This window comes from Sciurus vulgaris (assembly GCF_902686455.1).
Source record: "Sciurus vulgaris genome assembly, chromosome: 4".
Classification (NCBI taxonomy): Eukaryota; Metazoa; Chordata; class Mammalia; order Rodentia; family Sciuridae; genus Sciurus; species Sciurus vulgaris.
In genome coordinates, this window is record NC_136464.1 from 146,562,389 (window position 1) to 146,585,103 (window position 22,715).

A 22,715-nucleotide genomic window follows, 5' to 3' on the forward strand; every position below is an offset into this window, starting at 1 on the left:
TCTTTTTCTCTCTCAACCCTGACAGCTTGCTTCTCCTTTGTATGCTTGCCTCTCCCTTCCTCCTATCCTCTGCCTCTCTTTCCCTCTTCTGTGTAGCATCTTATCCACCTGGCCCTTTCACATGAGAAGCTGTGCCTGTCATGGCACTTTTGGTTTTAGGGTAATTACATTTCTTACATAGCTCCTGGCTTCTAAAAAGGTAGAAGAATCATAGCTGGAAGCCATATTTTGTTGGTTAGAGCAGTCACAGATTCAGGGGATGGGGAAATAGATACCATTGCTTGTCTGAGGAAAGGCAAGGTCATATTTTAAAAGCGCATGTGGGGTGGGAAATACTTCTGTGTCAAAAACTGAAAGGAGAGCAGTTGCAAGTAAGATTTGTGCTTGCCATGTCAGGAAATTGAAGATGTTTACATTTAATGGTTTTTAAGATTTTTTGTCCATTTTGTTTATTTTATGAAACAGACCTGCAGTAATTTGCTGAGTGTTGGTAGGTGGGGAGTGCAGTGGTATAGTTGGAAATTTGAGAAGCTCAGATGTGATTTGGAATTGTTGTGGAGACTAATAGAATGATCTGACTGGTAAAAGATAAAAGTGTTGCCATTTAGCAGTAAAGGCGATTTTGAGGGTAGAAGCATAGAGCCACTATAGCTTTGTGTGATGGTATTTTTTTCCCAGCATCACCTAGCAACCAGGTGTAAGATTAGAAAAGTGACCAGGTTGATAGAACTAGGCCATTGAATTATGGTTAAGCAGATACAGCAGAATGGTAATGGGGCAAGGAAGTTGAGGATGTTAGAGTCATTAGACAGTTAAGGTTTGGAGTTTTCAGCTGCATAGAGATGATAAGAAACTGTTAAAATAGAGGTTTCAAGAAACAGGAACATTTAGTGAAGTTTAATAGGTGCAGATGAAGTGACAATGAGGTTGAAAGGGCCGGGTTAGTTATAGATATTTCAACTAAGTGTCTGGACACAGTGTTTTTGTAAAGTTGACTATATTCTAAGAAAGGTCCTTAAGAGTGCATGACTGAACTGGAATGGAGATAAAGATTGTTGGGAATGGGGAGGTCAAGGAACCAAGAGGCTAAGAAAGAGTCAGAAACCCAGGATATGGTAGCAAGGAGGATTGTGAACTAGGAACTAACATCTTTAGTGCAGGAGGGCAGAGGGCTCAAGAGGACCTGAAAAGTAAAATTTCTATCTCACTTCCAAAAAACCTCTCACAATGCCTAGTTCAGTGTCTTACATATAAAATTTAGGAACATAAGCAATTGGAATTGTCACTTTTGGGGTGGATTTACCTCTTAATCATTATGAAATAACCCTCTTTTTATCACTGGTTATCTGCTTTGTTCTGAAAATGACTTTGTCTGATGTTAATAAAGCCAGTTCAGGCCACTCCAGCTTTCTTTTCATTAGTATTAGCATGTCATTTCCCCCATTGTTTTATGTTTAACTTATTAGTGTCTTTATGCTTAAAGCAGTTTCTTACAGGTAGCATATAGTTTAGTCTCATTTTTTTTTAAATCCAGTCTAACAATCTTTGCCTTTTAATTTATATTTACCATGAGTATTGATGTGGTTGAATTTAAATTTTCCATCTTGTTTCCTATTTGTCCTCTGTCTTTGTTCCCCCTTTGCTGCATTCTTTGGCACTATATATTTTTTATTCTGTTTCATCTTTGTAAGCTATATACTTCTTTTTTAGTATATATACCTATATACTTCTTTTATTGTTTTGTATTTTGTTGCTTTATGATTTATAATATGTATCTGTAACTTCTAGTCAACCTTTAAATGCTGTTGCACCAGCATTTAAATGCTGTTCTTAAATGCTGTTGCTCTAAGAACCTTAGAGCAGGGTGCAATGGCACATGCTTTGGGAGACTAGACAAGAGGATCGCTTGAGCTCAAGAGTTCAAAGCCAGCCTGGGCAGCATAATAAAGCCCATCTCAAAAGAAAATAAAAAACCAACCAACTACTGCAGAGGTGGCACAAGTCTTTAATCCCAGCAATTTAGGAGGCTGAGTTAGGAGAATTGTGAGTTCAAAGCAACTTAGCAAGGCCCTGTCTCAAAGTAATAAATAAAAAGGGCTGGGAATGTGGGTCAGGGTTAAGTGCTCCTGGCTTCAATCCTTGATACCAAAAAAAGCCAACCAACCAACCAAAAAAGAGCTCTTAGAACAGTATTCTTTATGATACATGTTACTTCAATGTAAGTCATAAACCCTATAATACATAGATATTATTTTTGTTTTAACCTTCAATTATTTTTTTTTTTTTTTTTTTTTTTTTTTTTGCATTAAATGCATTGGGCCTTCAGATTACTGTGTTTTGGAGGGGTTATTACACTAGGTGGAGAACATTGAAGTACTAGTTATTAACTGTTTCCTTATATTCAATTTCCATAAGTCAAAAAAGTTGAATCTCCTTTAAATGTTATCAGATGTAGCTTACTTGTTCAGTTTGTTTCTGTCTTACTATTTTCTGTGATCACCACACGTTAGCAAGTTTCTTCATGTAGTTACATAAATTTTGTACAGCACACTTTTACGTAAGAGAAGATTGAAAATATTTCTTTCAGGTTATTTTTCCAAAATGTAAATGAAAGTCTATTTTAGATGAGTACTGTTGTGATGAATAGCTTATATTTTTGGAGTCCTAACAGATTTTTAAAGCTTCTTTGGTATTCCTTTGAAATGTCAAACTTGACAGGAAGTGAACACAAAAGGGAGAAAAGCCTGTGGCTCTGAAAAAGCCTGAAAGGATATCTGTTGTCTGTTTGTATGGTAGATCATTAACCTTTGGTGCACTTTGCACAAAGGTTTTAGTATTTACCATGAGACATTGTTTTTTTTTTTTGTTTTTTTTTTTTTTCCCAAGTTATATTTTACAGAGAGCTATTTCTCAGGAAGGCAAGTGAATTTGTAAGATAATGATTAAGCCACATTTAATACTTTTTTAATAATATGGGTAAGGACAATGAAGTAGCATGATGCCATATTTAAAGTTATACAGCAGCTGTGATACTACAATGAAAAATTAATTATGTTGTGTTTTAAAAACTTCTCATGAGTTATTTAAAATAATCATGTATTTACATTTTTCCAGCAAGAACATATTTTAATTTAAAAAAATTTATTCTTTCTGAAATCATGGCAAAGACTCTTTATAAAGCCTTTCTCTGACTCAGTTTACTCCTAATATTGTACCCTTAACTTCCACAGGTAATTAATAGCTTCTCAAATGATGTACAAGACTTGGTTTCTCTGTTCAAAACTGAAATTTTTTTATTTTGTTCAAAATACAACTAGTTATTAACTGTTTCTTTATATTCAATTTCCATAAGTCAAAAAAGTTGAATCCCCTTTAAATGTTATCATATGTAGCTTACTTGTTTAGTTTGTTTCTGTCATACTATTTTCTGTGATTCCCAATGTGTCTGTTTTTCCATTACTTTTCAAGTTTCCAAGGTTCAAATGCTGAGCATGCTCTTTTTCTTTGTCTAGTTTGGTATAGAGTCTGTGAATTTTTAGAAATATTTTAAGCTGGTTGCAGTGGTGCTTGCCTACAATCTCAGCTACTGGGGAGGCTGAGGCAAGAGAATCATAAATTCAAGGTGAGCCTCAGAAATTCAGCAAGACCCTGTCTCAAAATAAAAAAATATAAAAAAGGCTAGGATGTAGCTCGTGGTAGAGAGCCTCTGGGTTTAATCCCTAGTACTATATGAAAAAACATCAGAAACCCTTTACCATGCCTCTCAGATTTGTTTCATTATTATTTTTAAAATCTGTTTTCATTTACATTTCCTTAAATCAGATCACTGCCTTTTTCTGTCTGATCCCACCTGTAGCACACTAACCTTCATTTTATACGTTGATACCAATTTTTTTATGCAGATTCCTGTTCAAGAAACTAGTAACTTCCATTGCCATATAGGAAAAACTCAGTCTATTAACTGTGTCTGTGATAATGTGGCCCTGCCTTGTTATCACAGCGTTACGTTCCAGCCCTTCCTCCATGCTCCTGACAATATAGGCTGAGGGTTCCTTCATCTCTGGAGCAGGCCACATTTATTCAGAGAGGCAGCATGGCCTAACATGGGACATGGAATCAGAAGACGTGATTTTAGGTTCTAACCCTACCATGTACAAGTTAATATCTTTATGTCTCAATTTCTTACTTCATAAATTGAGACATTTACTTTTGTTGTAGTTGGTGATGATGGTACTAGGAATTGAATCCAGAATATCATGCATTTTAACATGTGTTCTACCACTGAGCTACACCTCCAGCCCTGTAGATTAAGACAGACCAAAAGATTCTAGTCCTTCTAGCTTGAGTATATTTTGTACAAAACTATTTAAATATTCAGAATTGTTTATCATTACTGATGTGAATCCATATTCCACTGGATTGCTTCATGGTTTGTAAAATAATCAAGAAAAATTATTTCCCAAAAATACAATGCAGAGGTCTCATTTTCTTGTTCTCCTTTAGCTCAGTTCTCTCCAGTTCTCCATAAGTCATACTTGATGTTCTGTGCATCATGTATTTTAAAGAAACCATACTTGTCCCTATGAGGTATATTTGATGTGGGAAACAGCGCCTAGCCTAAAGGAGCTTGTAATTTAGTAGGTGAATCACTGTGCTATACTGTGAAAATGGATAAGCCATGAAAATTGAAAGGAGTCGTCATATGTGGTTGACAAAAGATTTGCAACAGGTTTGGAAATGTGCAATGATAGATGAATTTTTAAAGTATTAGAGTTTTTAACTTTGTTAAAAATGAATAACTAGCTGTATTGGTGGAAGAGATATTCTACAAGAGACTGCACCTGATAATATTTATGCACTAATTGTTTTTAAGAGTGTGTGTATGCACTCACATACTTTTTTTTGAGGGAAATCTTGAAATAGAGGATGTGCTACAGAGGACATATTTAAAGTATTTTTTGAACTAGGGACCCCATCATAAACTTTAGTGAACTGGACTCCTCATTTACCTCTGGAGAACGTTATGCTCTTTGTCTAGTGATTTCTCTACTGTTCCTCCCTCTTTTCTGTTGGTTTATCATTTCTCAATGTTTGAGTGTCTATGGCTTTACAACATCTGTTGCCTCTAGCTTGCTCTCCTAAACTAATTAAATCAATATGCACTACAGTAGATGGCCTTTGTCCCTTGAGGGTTTTGGCCCAACTATATAGACAATTTTTTTCTTCCAAGTTGAGGGTTTTTTTTGTTTGTTTTTTCTGTGATGCTTTTCAGACTTTAATGTATATTGGAATCATCTATAGAGCTTGTGAAAATACTGTTTCTTGTCAAATAGGTCTGGGTTGGGGCTTGATATTCAGCATTTCCAATAAGTTCCTAGATGATTCTGATGTTGCTAGTCTGTGGGTCACTCTTCAGAGTAACAGAATTCTAAATGATTCTAGATTAACATGTATTTTTACAGGACTTTCAAGTGAAATTCTCTGTTCGTTCTTTACACTAACTGGAAAGGAGAAAGAGTAGTGTGACTTCAGTTTGCACATGAGGAGAGAGAGTCACTGAATATCTGTGCCCTACCCAGGAACTAATTAGTAATGGATGGAAGGGGAAATCTAACATTTATTGAGTAGCTGCAGTGTGCTGTGCTTTAAAAGTATCTGTTTAATTTTCATAATTTATGAATTTGATATTATTTTCATTTTCCAAAAGTAGAAACTGGTTAAGGAAGGTTAAGTAATTTATGTCAGGTTACCCAGTTGGCATTTGAACTCAGCTTGATTTGATTCCAAATTCCATATTGGTTTCTAGCAAAGCACTCTGTTGCTCTGCCACATTATTTCTGTTAAACCATTCACACACTGTTTTTATTACCACTATAATATGTACTTGGGTCTATGAGGTAGCACAGCAGGGAGGAATATAAAGAATAAGTTCTAAAATCTAAAGAAAATTCTAAGGAGAGTTTTAAAATACAGACATGCAGTACAAGTATGAACAAAATGAGGAAAGTCACTTAGTTCATGTGAATAATTCTCATTTTTCTTTGACTAGTTATCCACTGAGATGTAAGTAGATAATTGCTTTAAAAAGGTCTAAGGATAAAAACTCAAATTAATAAAATCACTTTTGTCTTTATAATTCTTAAGGATCAGTAAGGCGTTAAATGTGTTTTTATGTGGTTCCTGGTGTTGTAAAAAAAATAAAACCCTAGAAAACTGAAAGAAACAAAGATGACTGTAATAAATCAATGTAGGTCTTCTGTATTAATGCTTATATAAACCCAAGTTCATGATTCAGATAAGTTTATGGTTTTAAAAATAAAATCTTTTCCATGTTTAAACCTTTGCTCAAGGCACTTTCAGTACTTACACCCTGTGTTTGACCCTACGTCTACCCTTTTCTCTATGGATTTGTCCCCTTGTTTAATGTTTAAAACACTATGACACACAGGAGAAATTGCTGGAGTTCACTGTTGAAAAGTATTCATGACTTGTCCTTTCATGTTGCCCTTCCTCACCACGTCGTCTATGCTATGTAGGTTATCCAATCTCTGTTCATGAATTGGCACAAAGAACTAAAGAAATTCAGACATGTCAAAAAAAAAAAAAAATTCAGCAACTCAGAAACATCCTTTACCTAGCTCACAGAATCAATGCTTAGAAAAAGCTCATCACTTGCTTACTTCTTAGAAATCTTTCCTGATTGTCATAGACCAGCATCAAAATGACCCCCACTTAGGCATATGGCATTCAGTGTAGAAATAATAATAATAGGTAATGCTAAAAAAGGTGCTTACATGTGTTAACTCATTTGTTTCTTAAAACTTTGTGAAATACTCTCATTATAACCATTTCACAGATGAAGAAATTGAAGCACAAAAAACTTGGGAAACCTTTCCTTGTCAAGGAAACTAATTGTTGGCAAAGCCAGAATTTTAACTCAGGCTGTCTGGTTCCCAAGTCTGTACTCAGCCTCTGTGCTGCCTCTTGGTATATATTAGTTTACTGTTTGAAATTTGCATTGTCACAAATAATTTCTTTCATGTTTTATCTGTGTTTGTGTCTTTATCTGTGTGAGTACTACTGTGCTGTAGCAGAAGGAGCCTGGGATTTGGATTACCAGATCGCATTTAATCTTCTCAGAAGCCTAGAAGGGTAAATGCTCTTTTATAGAGAAAGAAACCTGAGGTTCAGAGATGTCATATAATTTGTTTTGGTGTGCTTTTGAGCAAGTTGTCTCACATTTCCTTATCTGTAAAATGGGAACAATAACATTTACCATTCAGAGTTCTTGTGAGAAATAGATGAGCATTTATGAGAACAGTAATCAGAAATATCAGAATTCTTATTTCCCTTTACTTCATTTCCTTTCCTCTAGGATACAGTGATATCTTAAGAACTGAGAATACAGGCAAATGGTATTAGACCTGTTTAACCTGGCTACTAAATGTATGGAGAACTTTCCTCCTTGCTCTTCCACCCCATTGCCTTCTCAAAGTGGAAAATGTTCAGGGGGAAAAAGGTGTTACTGAATTCCCGTGTTGTCAAAGTGTAAGCAGTGTTAGCTGTTACATTGCAGTTGACATTTGCTTTAGTTATGATTCATGTCAGTGCATAACATTGAGGGTAATGTTAAGTTCACTATTCAAGTACAAACGAAGAGAGACAGCAGCTGTAGAACAGCTAGGAAATATATTCTGGGCTTAACTTGTGGGCATGGAAGCACATATACTCTTAGTCCTAGTACACAGTCATGATGTTAGAGAATTACTTGAATTAATCTTAAAATTTTCACTTTCTAAACTTATTTCTTAACTGGGGTAGTGTGGATGGGCTCTGGAATTCTGGATGTGTAAAAAACAGAAAAAACAAGAACTCTCTATCAGAAATTCTGTAGCACAGTAGAGACTGTTATTAATTAGTAAGTTTAGTAAAATTTTAGACCCATTCTAAGGCAGTTCTTCTTAAATCATCTGAGTTCACCTACCCTTAATTTTAAAGTAAAACAACTTTTTTGCATTTCTCCTTGCTAAATATTTATGGTGTAGTTTTAAAACTCTGAGCTATCACAACCCAGTCATTTCAACATGCATGTTTGTGGCCCTTGCATGTATGGGTTTATTAATTTACTGTCTTTTAATATTTTCTGCTTTTGTCAGAAATGACCAAATGTCAAAAGTATTTTGGTGTCTTCCTGTAAATGCTAAATTTAAAACATGATAAAGCAATATAGACTGGGAAACAGCTGGGTTTGTTTCTTATCCTTGCTGAGCTTTAATGTTTCTTGCTTTTGTTAAAAGATAAAAGATAATTTTTCTTTAAGATTTTTATTATACTCTTTAAGAATTAAACAACTAATATAAATTTTACTATCTTTTGAGTTCATTTTCCTTTTTGAAATTGCAGTGTATAGTCATTCTTATTATACCCTTTTTATATTTTAAGATGATTTGCCTAAAAGTCTTTCCTTTTACAATTAAGTAATGCTAGTTTTTAGAATTGTTTTGTTATTTATATGTTTATTTCTTCTAAGCATTGAAATGAGAAAGGTGGAGAAGTGAAATGACTTGTCTTTTACTAATATATGTGCATATATTAGTATTCATAAACAAAATGAATCCAGGATTCCCAGTGCTGTACTTTTTATGAATTTTTTATTTGTCCTAATTAGTTGTACATGACAATAGAATGCATTTATACATTTTGATAGATCATACACAAATGGAGTATAATTTCTCACTCTATGTTTGTACGTATAACAGGATCACATTGGTCATGCAGTCATACATGTAGTGAGGCTACAATGTCTGCTTCACTCTATTATCCCACACCTGTGTTCCTTCCCCTCCCTTCACTTCACTCTACTAAAGTAACTCTGTTCTTCCCTAGCCTGCTCCCCTTATGGTGAATTAGTATCCACATATCAGAGAAAACATTTGACCTTTGGTTTATGGTTTTGGCTTATTTCACTTACCATGATATTCTCCAGCTCCATCCATTTACCAGCAAATGCCATAATTTCATTCTTCTTTTAAGCTGAGTAGTATTCCATTGTGTGTGTATGTATGTGCGTATATATATCCATTCATCTGTTGAAGGGCACCTAGGTTTGTTCCATAGTTTAGCTATTTTGAGTTGAGCTATTGTAAACATTGATGTGGCTGCATCACTGTAGTATGCCAACACTGTCTTCTTAATTTGCTCTTGAAAAAATAATCTTTTACATTATCTTTCTAATAGAAATATTAAACACTTTGAATACTGTCTGTTTTATACCACTAATTTATTTGAACACATATTTAAACAGTCTTCTGAAAATAGTTTTCCACAGTAGTTTCAGTGAAGAGCTGGGTATGGATGGTGTCTCTTGTCTGTAATCCCAGCTACTTGGAAGGCTCAGGCAAGGGGGTGGCAAGCTCAAGGCCAGCCTGGACAACTTAACAAGGTCCTGTCTCAAAAATAAAATTAAAGGATTGGGGATGTGTAGCTTACCTGGCATGTGTGAAGCCCTGGGTTTGATTCCCCAGTACCACACATAAAAACAGTGTTCCACAGAAGAATGAATGGTGTGTAGGGGATGGAGAATGATAAAAATTGCCATAATAATGCAAAAATTATATCCCTGACCTTTGTAATTATTTCTCTAGGAACAACTCTGTAATCTTTTGTGAGAAAATATATATGTCTTTTTTCTTTTTTTAACACATGTTCATATATTTTTTTTCCTTCTTTTCAGTGACTAGATTATATTGAATTATGTGTGTTTTAGTCTTTTTGATCTGAAGAAGTCTTGAGACCGCAACGTAAAATATAGCATTTTTTGCCCAACAATTCTGAAACCAGTTATTTTGGCCATCAGCAAAAATTATATATGTGACATATAAGCCAAATGGGATAATTTTTAGTGCTAAGTCTTAAGTAGTCATTTTTATTTAAATAAACTGTTCCTTGTGTTCATCAAGTACTCTACATAAAACCTCTTTCCTTGAAAAGTCTAAATTTTAGTCTTGTGAATATTTTATACTCATGTAATTAAGGAATTTTTTATTTTAAAATGATTATATGATTTTTAGGTTTTATGTCTGTTAAAATATGAAATAATGATTAATAATTGGTAAATTTTTTTTTAAAAGTGTCATATTTTAAAGGAAAATTAAACAGAAGGCTATGTTGGTCATAGTACAAAAATTTGCTTTGTTTTGATGAAAAAACCCTGGAAGGTTTTAGCTGCAGTAAAGGGATTTTAAAATAGAACTTTTCTTGTATAAGAATTACTTTTAAAAATTAGAATTGTTCTGGTTCAAAATATCAGAGTACTGACCACACACCTTTACCCGCTTTTCCCTGGAATCCTACAGATGTGACAGAAAAGGAACACATGTGTGCCCTCAGGTGAAACCCAGGGGTGCCCAGACTGTGTCCTAGAAAAATTATGTAGGGAAGTGGAGATGTTGATTCATTTTTTAGGATAATAAGTAAATGAGGGTTGCATTAGTGGATATGACAAAGTAGAGTAGACCACAGCACAGTTTACACTCCAAGATCCAAGTAGTAAATATGTTGTGTGGCCAATAATCAGGAGTTTTCCAAAGTACTACTTGGTAGTGATCCTCAAACTTGAGCATGTATCACAATCATTTGGAGGCCTTATAAACACCCAGATTACAGATTGCTGGGTTCGACCCTCAAGTTTCCAGGGCAGGACCAAAGAATTTGTGTTTCCAGTATGTTTCCAGGAGATAACTGATGCTGCTGTTCTGGGTGCTACACACTGAAAATCACATTTTGAGAACATGAAACACCTGGACCCATGCCTCACCAAGGGCCATGACAGCCAACAAGAATCAGGAAAATGCACCTCCCCCTATACTAATGAATTAGAAAATGATGCTTCTACAGACTCAGCAGTCCTAAGCTTTGAATGTGGAATTTGACCTAAAGCCCTGTAGTGTTGTGCAATGCACAACCTATGCAGATAAAGACGATCCTCAATTTATGATGGGTTAGGTCCTAGTAAACCCCTTGCAAGTTGAAAATGCCAGTCCTTTTAATACCTTACCCTACTGAACGTGATAGCTTATCAACACAGTATGTGGTAGAGTGCTACTTGTTTGCCCCGGTGATCACATGGCTGTCAGGGAGCTGTGACTTGATGCTGTTATCTGGCATTAAAAGAGTATCACAGGGCATTCACTAGTCTGGGAAAAGATCAAAAGTCAAAGTGGGAAGTATGATTTCTATTGAATATGTATTACTTCTACGCATTGTAAAGAAAAAGCAATTTGAATCATTGGAGCCCTTCTGTATATGTCTAACCCTAACCCTGCCCCAAATTTTGTATATACGTAAACAACACAGGGTTTCCTGATGGTACCATAGAGAGAAGAACAGAAACTGAGGTAAATCCAAATTTGGAAAAAAAAATTTTTTTAAAGAGGAAAGGTAGTTTTTCCTAGTTGGAAAATATAACAAACTATTGTGCTATTAGGTTATATGTTCCTTATTTTGACATTTTGGAGCACTTTGGTTTAGTATCTTTCTGTTCATAATAAAAGTCAGAAAAAATGGATAAGTTGAAATAATAATAAATAGCAACAAAAATTTTCAGAGCTAAGGAAAGTCAGAAGTTTTCAGATGGGAAAGGCCCATTCAACATGCCAAGCATGATGAATGAATATGAATGAATATATTTTGGTGAAAATTCAGAATTCTGAAGATAATGAGAAAGTTGTGAAAACTTCCAGAGAGAAAAAATAAATTATTTTGGGGGGAATAAGATTCAGATCAACATTGCCATTCTCATTTGTATACTGGATAAATATTTGAGGACAAAATGAAATAAAATTTTTTACTATTCTTTTTGAAATAAAATAATTAGAGAATCCACTTTAGTAAAATGAAAAAGGGGTCCAAGAAAAGGGAAGTCATGAAATCTAAGAAAAAGTAAAACTGTCATAACAGTGCAGAGAGAAATCAATAGGAAAAAAATCTCAGGATGCAACAAATCTAGGAAAATAGTTGTTCCAAATAAGAAATAAGATAATCCCATGAAGAATGTCATCATGAATAAAGTGGTTTCTTTCTTTTTGGTTCTGGGTATTGAACCCAGAGTTGCTTCACCTCTGAGCTACATCCCCAGTCCTTTTTATTTTGAAACAGAATTTCACTAAACTACTTAGAGCCCTGTTAAGTTGCTGGGTTTGTCCTGGAACTTTCGGTCCTTCTGCCTCATCCTCCTGAGACGGGTGATTACAGGTGTGCAGGCATCTGGCAAAGTGGTTTCTTTTAGCAATTTTTTGGACCTCATTTAAATATCAAGGTTTCAACAGATAAAGTTTAAAGTTGATAAATGAAAGGGTGATAACTGTAAGAGTTGAATTCTTGGCATCTTTTGTGTGTGGTGGGGTGCTTTTGAAGAATTAAATGAGCCATCAGTTTGGTAAAGAAAAGGCAGTCTTTTATTTATTTACATTTTTTTGTGTATGTAGATATAGAAATTTTGTTAAAACTATATTTTTATACTAGAATAGGTACTATGTAAATAAATAGGTATTAGTAATTTAAAATTAACCTGGCAGGCAGATGATGTCTAATTTGTTCTTTACTCTAGACCCCTTCCTTCCAATCCCTATTTCTTTTCATTTTAGTCTTTTGCTAGACCCTGTAGAGAATATAAAGAAGTATAAAACATAATCCCTTTCAAGAGTCTTGATGTTTATAGTTAGGCAGTTAAGACACAAACATATAAGAAACTAACTACCAAGTTGGCACAGTGGTGTGCACCTGTAGTCCCAGATATTTGAAGTTGACACAGAGGAATCGCTTAAGCCTAGGAGTTTGAGAACAGCCTAGTCAACGTAGCAAGATCTCACCTCTTCATGGCGTATATAAACGTCTAGAGTCAAGAAGGTCAGAGTTAGGAACACAGGAGAAGTGGTAGACCAAACAGTGAAAGAGTCTTATTTGAGAGACAGAAAACAAATCAAAATATTGAGTAGGTCAGGGCCATATTTTGAAAAATTTTTAAAGTGGGCTTTCCCCCTTCATCTTCAGTGGGAAATCTGACAGCTTTTAAAACTGGACATTAAATGACAAGTGTGAAATGGTGATTGAATGAATCTGGTTAAACTGTCTTACTGGGATTGAAGGGAAGAAAGTAGGAATTGGTTGAATGAAGGAGTAATTACAGTAGTTCCAATATGACACAAGAACAGTGCTGACAGTGGTTAGTAAAAGGAAAAAAGGGTTGAAAGGCATAGGTGAGTAGATTGAGAATCCTAGCTGGTCAATGTGCGTTACATCTTATCTAGTCCAAAACCCTTACCTAACAATGAGAGGTCAACATAGATTAAATGACAACCAAGGAACTTTAGGGTTCATTATTCAATAGATAATCATTATATATGCCAGACACTTAATATACATGAAAGTCTATGTTATTTATTTATTTATTATGTTTTTCTCTCTTTCTCATCTTGGTTGGCTTTGATTGTCTAGAACAGGAGATGACCCATACCTCCTGCAGGGCAACCACCTTTCTTTGTACATAAAGTTTTATTAGAATATGGCCATCTCACTGACTGTGACAGCTTTTGCAGTGTAATGCAGTTGAGAAGTTATAAAAAGAATGTGTAGACAGCAAACCAAAACTATTTACTGATTCTTGGGAACAAAATTTGCTGATTGCTGATGTACAGCATTAACATTTCCCCAAAGTCAAAATTATGTAAAAAGTTTAATCAGAAAAGTATCATACTCTTTGATATCCATGAACTCTCTTCCCCACCCCATAACTTGATTTTTGGTTTGTCCTTCCCCCCTTTTTTTAAGTTAAAGTTTACATGTTTTCTTATTTTAATTTTTTCTTACATAAAAGACAGTGTACTTTATACATTCTTTTGAGTTTTCCTTTTTTCATTTAATGACACTTTGTGGAAGTCATTCCATATCAATTTGTGGAGATCTTTCTCATTGTAACTATATAGTACTACATTTGTGTGTGTGTGTGTGTGTGTGTGTGTGTGTGTGTGTGTGTGTGTGTACTGTGGTTTATTCAACTGATCTTTAATGCCTGAACATCTAGGTAGTTTCCAGTGTATTGCAACTGTATTTCCAGTTATTGCAACAAAACCCCTATCTTAGGGTTTGTGTGAGAGTGTGCACATGCACATTTGATGCTGAAGATTGAACCCAGGACCTAATGCCATATTATACTTTTATTGAAATTGTGTCTTTACAGTAAATACCTAGAAGTATTGGGTCAAAGGGTACATATGTGTTATGTGTTAAGGTATTTCCAGATTTCCACTCATAAGTGTTGTACCATTTTATATTCCCACCAGTGATATATGAAGGCATCAGTTTCTCCACTCAGTCCTGTAACTCTAGATGCTTTGACTTTGCTGTAATCCTGTTCTCTTTCTTTGCATGTGTTACTATTCTACTCTGACCACCATTAAAGACCTAGATCAGTCAGGGAACAGCTGAGTTCCTACCCAGTCTCTACTTTCAATTCTTAAGTGACTCTGCAAGTTACATAGCTTTTTAGTTTAAGTTTCTTGAACTTAAGGTACAGATGACCTCCTTTCAGTTCTAAATTGTAAATTTTCCAGAAGCCATTTTGATAGGAAGATAATGGAAGTCAGCACATTCAGCCTATGGTTATTAACTATACTCAACTGTTAAGTATATAGTATGTATTTGTTTCTTACTCTTAACATCTTCCTAAACTTTAATTATTTTAAAAAATCAGGACTGGGGATATATGTACTCAGTGGTAAAGCATGTGCTTAGCATGCCCAAGGCCCTGGGTTCAATCTTAAGCAACACATTTAAAAAAAAAAAAAATCACTTGATTGGATCTATATGAGTAAAGCAAATCTTGAGTTTGAAAATTGATTTATAAGTTTTTGAATTATCCCTACTTCTGGGGTCCTGTCTCTTGTATTGATTTTATCACTGCTTTTCAGGTGAAAGAGATAATTTCATATCCTTATTTTAAGAAAATAATGGAGTAAATCTTTTTGGGAAAGGGAGGGAGGGAGAAGGACTTGATGGAGAATTTTGCCTTTAAGTTAATTTCCTATTTATTTTTACTATCTGACCCATTGCCCTGTTTAATTGATATTCTTTGTTCTTTTATAAAGTGATCAGGCATCAAGAAAAAATGATGAGATAAAATAGAAATTTTAGAATTAGTGATTTTAAGATTATGTACATGTCCATCTCTGGAAAATGTTATTAATTAAGAAATATCATTAATTATTAAATAATCTGGTTGTCTTAAATATCCATGTTTGTTCATAGTCCTTTTTTCTTCTTTTTAAAAATTTTTAATTGTAGATAGACATGATACCTTTAATTTTATTTATTTATGTGGTGCTGAGGATCAAACCCAGTGCCCTACACTTGCAAGACAAGCACTCTACAGCTGAGCCACAAACCCAGTTCTCATTAGTCCTTTTCAGTTTGGAATTTATTCCTTAGAAGTCATGGGAAATTCAGTTTTCATGTCAATTTGAGTTTTTTAAAAACAGTTTACTTTAGGGTTACGAGATTTTGTTTACATCTAAGCACTGTTTATAAAATTGTTTCTATGCAAAACTCCATTCACAACTAAGAATACCAGGTTACATCTTCCCTCATTTGTGACATCTGGAGTTGGATTGGCATATAGGCATTAAAAGTTTGAGTGTTAGAGTTAGTAAAAATTCTTGTAGGCAATAGTAATTTAATATATTATTTAAATTATTTAATATACTATTTAATATATTATTTAAATTAATATATTTAATATATTAACTCTTAATAACTATCTCCATTCATAAATCAAATGTTTCTCAGTTGGAAAGATGAAGTTGGCACCATTTTCTGTTTTCTGTTCCTCAACTGAATGGCTAATTTTTTTAATTACCAGTACCTATAATTATGATTTTATATTTCAAATTTATTTTCAGTATTTTGAATGTAAAATATTAAGGTTTGCTGATAACTCAGTTTCTTCTTTCTTTAATTTTCTACGGCTATGTTATGCACAGGATATTTATTTTGTAAACTACTCACTTGGTTGGTATTTTCTAAGAAAAAATAATTTTTAGGCTCATAACTAATTATTAGGATGCTATAAGGCTCTTTTCAAAACCTGAAAAACTTTCTCCTCTTTTCTGTTCCTCTGAAGGAAGTTGATGTAGGAACGAAGATTAGCTAATCATATACTTTTATGAAGATATTAAAAGCAATGACAGTTTTTTCAGGGAAAGGCAAGGGGCTCAGTACTATAATTTTTTAAGGTAGGAGTAAAAATCCTCAGTTCTAATATTACTATAGATTTTTCTGAATAAAGGGGAAAGAGAAAACCCTTGGAATATATAGTTTACCTTAAAGTATGATACTAACAAAGGAAAATAACTTTAATTTTGTTCTAGTACTCTTTCTGTCCATATAAGTACGTAAGATTTATTCCCTATTTGAGGTTCTTAATGAGAAAACTAGTATTTGTTATCAACTATGTATTAAATTATGAAGAATCTATGACCTTGATTCGTGTACCCGCCCATTGACAAGAGGGCGACAAAAATTTCTCTAATGATCATAGTATTAGCAACTCTCTGGTTACTATTGTGCTAGTATTTTAAAGTAATATTCGTGCTTTGTGATCTTACCTTAGGTTTTGATCACAGATTTTTAAGCAGAGGAAAGTTCTGAGAAGTCTCAAAAGTTATGTAACTCCCTGCTTCTACATCAGTAGGCTGTTGCTTTTCAAGTAAAAAATACATTTAAGAGTGTTTAATGTATTTCTTTTCTGGAGTGTGATATGAAATTAAAGAACCTTAAATATACACACACATACATACACACTTCTGCTAGGTTATAAAGAACCATGCTTAATTTCTTCATTAGTTTTAAGTTTTTGTTTGGCTTTAGGTTTACCTAAAGGAAACCAGGTCTCTAAAAAAAACCCCCTACAATTAGTTTACTGAATTTACTAATCTAGCAAATCATTGTGGTTTGTCAGAAATTATTATAGCCCAAACCCAGAAAGCAGTAAAAATCAAATATACATCTTTTAAAATTTGTCTAGGTTATGTCCAGGTTTCAAAAGAGTAAAAACTAGGTAGGCTAAATGATGGATTCAGTTACGTGCATTCAGTTATGTGTCCTTTTTCTCATGTAGAAGACATTCTGTCGTGATTAACTTTGAATTGAATTTGGGGGGAAAAAAGAGACAAAGGACATGTTGAAAACTCGTTAAGAGTTTTTGTGTAGTTGGTTGTTGTTTTCTAAATTATAGCTCAAAGCCTTGCCTTTTTTGTTTTATAATGAAAATGTGATTATGTTTTGTTATGTGGACTTGTTGTTTTGTTGCTTTTAATATAAGGAACTGTGTCCTTATATTTTGACATATACTATTTTGGCATACCTTAACATTTTGCTACTTGAAACATTTTCTACAATTCAGTGTTTGACTTCAAATACTCAGAATAGGGAAGGGAAATTAAAAAAAAAATCTTGAATACATATCACTAAGTGCAAGTACTGTTATTTCACTACCTCTGGTGTTTCTCTGATCTAACATACTCAAAACCCAAGCTCTTTATTGTGACATAAATGAACTTTTAAAATATACCTCTAAAAGCATTTTACTTTTTTTTTAAAAATTTACTTTGCAAAATAATATTTTATTAGTTTTTTTCTCAATTTTTGTGACATGTCATTTTGAAATTAGATTTTATATCCAGAAAAATGGATCAAAGTAGTAATTTCAAAGTATACTGTTAGCATCTTTTAACAGATTACCTTCAAAGAAAAAACCCTTAAATACCATCTATAAATGTCACTGTTTAAGTATCTTCAAGTAACATTAATATGTCATTCTACAAAAGACTACATTTTTAACTGTTTTTGAGGAAATCCTCTAAAAACATTATTCTATATTACTCTCTTATTTATAATTTAAGATACATGATTAGTAGTTTTGATTCAAAATGAAATAGGAATGAAATGTTTTATGTGAAATACTTAAAACTTCTAGAATGAGTAAATCATTTAGTATAAAAAATCAATGTACAGATGGTCACCACATGCCTTAAATCAGTCACTTTTAGACTTTGAATACCTTTTTTAGAGTTTTTTTTTTAATGAAGAAGGAACAAGTTAAAGTGGCTCAGAAAAATTAAGTGTAGTATACAAGAATAGAGTATATTTTAATGCTTAACACATTGAGTACAAATTTTCTTTAAAAACATTAAAATGTCCATGTGTTGTCTTTTGGAGGTCAGGAGAAATAGTTTTTCCAAGAGAACACTTTTCACAGTTGAAGGAACTTGGAGGTGCTGTCCCAGTGAAGTTCCAGTGGTTTTATTTCAGGCAGCTTATATTGTAGATTCATTGTCAAATATCTTACTTTTTAAGGTCTGTAAGTTATGTTGAATAAAATTCTCTGTGCCTTGAACTTCAGAGAATCTGTAGTCACTTCTCCTAACAGACCAGTTTTTCATTTTTATTGAATTCTGAATGGTGTCCGATGTAAAGTAGTAAACTATAGGGTCAAAACAACAGTTAGAAACAGCAATGCAGAGAGTGATCGGGTACATTGTCCTTACAGCTGCCACTACTGAGCAATTAACAAGTGTATGTGTTCTCATAAGAGAATATAAAATAAGATTGATATTGTAAGGCACAAAACAGAAACAGAATATGACCAAATGAACAAAAATCATTTTTAAAATCTTAGTTTTGTTTATTTTGCTTCTACTTAATGTAACAGGTTTATTTAAAGTTCTTAGCACCATACTAGAACAAGTTACGTTCAAAATTAGAGGAATAAAAAATCCCACTATTTCAATGAAAATTACAATCCTTGAGAGATATGTTTTCCAAGTAGCTTCTGGAAAGTTTTCAAAGCAGGCTTCTGAGGCATTGTTACCCCGAGAGTGGGTAGACTGAAAAAAAACTGCTGGTGCACTTCCTCCCATCACAGTTAACCACACAGCAATGCAAACAATCTTTGCATTTCGTTTGGTTCTTAGAGTCTTTGACTTAAATGGGTAGACAATTGCCAGAAATCGATCTACACTAATGCAGGTTAAGAACAAAATGCTTCCATACATGTTGGTATAAAACAGCATCACAGAAATCTTACAAAGTAAGTCTCCAAATGGCCAATTCCGGGTTGCAAAGTAGAAAATCCTGAAGGGTAAAGTGAAAACGAAAAGCAAGTCTGACATTGCCAAGTTAATCATGTATGTGGTAGTTTCATTTCGCACTTTGAGGGTACAGATGAAAATGTATATGGCAACACAATTGGATATTAAGCCAAGCACAAACACCATGCTGAACATGCACCCATACAAAGTGTACTTAAAGGAGTCATCATAGGGGCATTGAGAGCTGTTAGCGCTTACCATTATAAAAGCACTTCCAACTTACAGGAAGAAAGTCCTTCAGTCCGTCCGTTGGATGCAGTCTCCTTTGGTATTCAGATTGCGACCACTATAACATCCAATTTATTTGCAAATTATTTGGATCTTTGGGTGGTTTTATAAATATTTCTTTTTTCTCTGAAATCTCTGAAAGAAACATGAAACTTGTTGCTGTAAAATTTCCAGTAGATTTTTCAACAGGAAAATATTCTCATTTTCTAGACTCCAGAAAATCCATGAATCCAGGCTTTAATTTATTGATGGGAAAATGCAGTCAGTGAAACCAACCCATAGGATTGCAAATGAAAAGAAAAGCTGTGTTCTAAGACGGGTATGCAACTGCTCGTCGTATCAACTTGTATTTCAGTAGTCAGGATGAATATTCCAAAATCAGAGTTCCTTTACACTCCAGGATGTTTAAGATTAAATTATTAATCTTATTTTGCTTTTCAGTGCAGAGTTTCAGAGACTTAAACATTCCCAATTCGTCCTTTTTCTTTCTTGCTTCTTTTAAATGATGTTTTCCTTGCTGGTATTCCTGCAGTGGATTCCAGATGGCGGCAAGTAGAAGAATCTTTTGAAAGTTCTGAAGTAAATTCCTAAGCAAGTTAGCTCTTGCTGAATTGAGGCCTTTTCCACAGTTGCCAGCTGTATTGTGAGATGGGCTTTCTCTGAAGTGAAAAAGAAAGGCTTGCTAGATTTGTAATATGACATCACAAGAAGAAGAGGCTGGGTTTGGACAAAGAAAGGTTTCAGCCCAGTTTGTTTGCAGTTCCTTTAATCTGATAATGTTTCTGCTGGGAATATACCTAGGAGGCTTGCAAATGGTCACTGGCTAGTTTAGTTGAGCCGGCTGCTCATTAACTCTTTTATGCGGAAATGCCTTCTGGGGTTCTGGCAGCCTCTCAAGAGTTGTTTTTGTTTTGTTTTGCTTGGGTGGTAATAACTGAGATAGAGAAAGAGAGAGAGAGAGAGAGAACAGTTTAAGCCTATTTGTCTTATTCTATTGCTTTTGTATTTGGGATATGTTTTTTTTTTAGAAACAATTATATGGGTGGGTCAAATTCAAATTTTTAGTAATATCTTAACATGACATTTTAAACAACTGTTTAATGACTGTGAAAGAGAGACCTTTAACCTTTATGTATAAAGGAATTAACTGGGAAACCAATGGCCATTCTTCCACTCTTGGCTTCTGTTTTTTTCTAATTACTTTTTAAGATTTATTTTAATTGATATGATTGTGAGTAGCTTTAATCCTGTGTCTCTTTAGTTTTTAATAAATAATTTGCTAACATTTCTCTTTCCTATGAAACTGCATTAATGTGTTAGAGTTATTTCAATTTTTAAATTACCCCTTTCACCGACAAACAAATTTAAGAATGTTTATTTTTGTGAGAGTCATAGCTCAGTTGTAGAGCTGTGTTTAGAGCATGTGCTTTGCTTCTTAAGGCCTTGGTTTCATACCCAGCAAACCATCCCCCCCCCCAAAAAAAAAAAGAGCTTATCTTTGATTTTGGTATACTAATCTTATTTTACCCATGATTTAAGCACAAATGAAGGTGCATTCTTTAACAAAATTTTTTCCCCTAAGTTGATTGAAATAACTTTTGGAGAATGAATTTTGCTACTTGGCTAAATATTAGGTTCATAATTTTATGTTCATTCTTGCCTAACACTTCCCCGAATCTCCTTAATATGACATTAACTGTATGTTGGCATATATTTTACATCTTGTTTTCACTTAAACTTTCCCATAAATGGTTTTGCTATGTATTTGTATTTAGAATATGCTCTTTTATTTATTTATTTATTTATTTATTTATTTGTTTATTTGTTTTTTGCAATACTAGGGAGGAACCCAGGGTCTCATGCATGCTAGAGAAGCGCTCTACCACTGAGCTACATTCCTAGCCCTATTTTTATTTTAAGACAAGGTCTTGCTGGCCTAAAAGTTACCATCCTCTTGCCTCAATCTCCTGGGTAGCTGGGAGCATGTGCCACTGTACCCGTCTGGTATACTCATGTCTTAAAACCCACCAAATCAGAAGAACATATGGGTAGGGTTACAGTAATTGGATGTAATGTTCTTTCCCCAAAGGACTGAAGTTCTCACACACTAACACAACTTTTGTTTTGGTATTAGGGATTGAACGCAGTAGTGGTCTAAATCTGCTAAACACATGCTCTACCCCTGACCTATACCCCATCCCCTAATTTTTTCAAAAAAGACTATATCCAGTTGTTTTACTTTTAGTATTTTTTAATTTGGTCCAGTTCGGACCAAAACTCTTCCTTTTAGGAATTTAAGAGAAATTTATCTTTTCTTCATAAATTAGCTAACTTTAAAAAAGTTACAGTAATGAATTTTATATTGTTTTGTACCTGTTAATTTGAACTACTTTCATGCTCAGCAACTTTTGTTGATGAATTATAATCTCTTTTTATTGTTTTTGACTAGGAAATTCATCTATAATCATATGAAACACAAAAACATGACTTATTTATAACCAATAGACTTATATTAATTTTTTTTATCCTTATATTACTTTTGGTAGGGAAAAACATGTATGTGTTTATATTAGAAGGCTGATAGAAATTTTGAGTTGGCAATAATGAAAGAAGTAGTAGTTAATAAACTCATATTCTCACTGGAGAAAAAATTTCAGTTAATGTTTTAGAAAAACATTAAAAACTTAATAACTTTCAAATTTATAGTCTCCTTTTTAGTCGTCTTTAAGTAATGCAACTTATGCAGTTATATGCCCTGACCTTGTCTACTTTTACTTTCATTTTGAATCTAGAACTTTCTCAAAGAATTAATTCTATACTGCATTATTCTTCTACATATTTTCATTATTCACTTTACTTGATGTTCATATAAATGTTCATATGTAGTTTTTCCATGTTTGAGTTATTGATGCTTAAAAATGAATATCGCTATTTGTGAATTAAGCTTTTCATTATTATCTATATATTAGTATATGTTTGTGTTTCTAATTCTGAGCACAATTCTTGACTCTTAGTAGACACACATTTGCTGATGAGTCATATCAATAAATGTGAATTTTGTAGAAACTTGTTTTTACTGACAGAGCAGCAGTAGAGGGGCTGTCTCAACAGGACGAAGATAATTAAATGCTGGATTTCTTTTTTTTTTTTTTTTTTTTTTTGAGATAGCTTATTTGACTTCTAACTTAAGGAATCAGTGAAATCTGATACCTTGAAAAATCCTTAGGTTAAGATTTTTTAAAACAACTACTACTTAAAGGAGAGTTCAATAAATCCAGGGAATTA

The 22,715-nt window shown here is 33.6% G+C and overlaps 2 protein-coding genes across 4 annotated transcripts in view; one reads left to right on the plus strand and one right to left on the minus strand.

Annotated features, from left to right (window-relative positions):
• RB1 (RB transcriptional corepressor 1) overlaps positions 1-22,715 on the plus strand; it is a 153,093-nt gene that overhangs the window by 75,680 nt on the left and 54,698 nt on the right. The gene's annotated exons all lie outside the window — the stretch shown is intronic.
• Positions 387-21,130, minus strand: LPAR6 (lysophosphatidic acid receptor 6). The gene has a single exon (XM_079137675.1). The coding sequence runs from the start codon at positions 19,401-19,403 to the stop codon at positions 18,369-18,371; it is 1,035 nt and encodes a 344-aa protein (XP_078993801.1). The 5' UTR covers positions 19,404-21,130; the 3' UTR covers positions 387-18,368.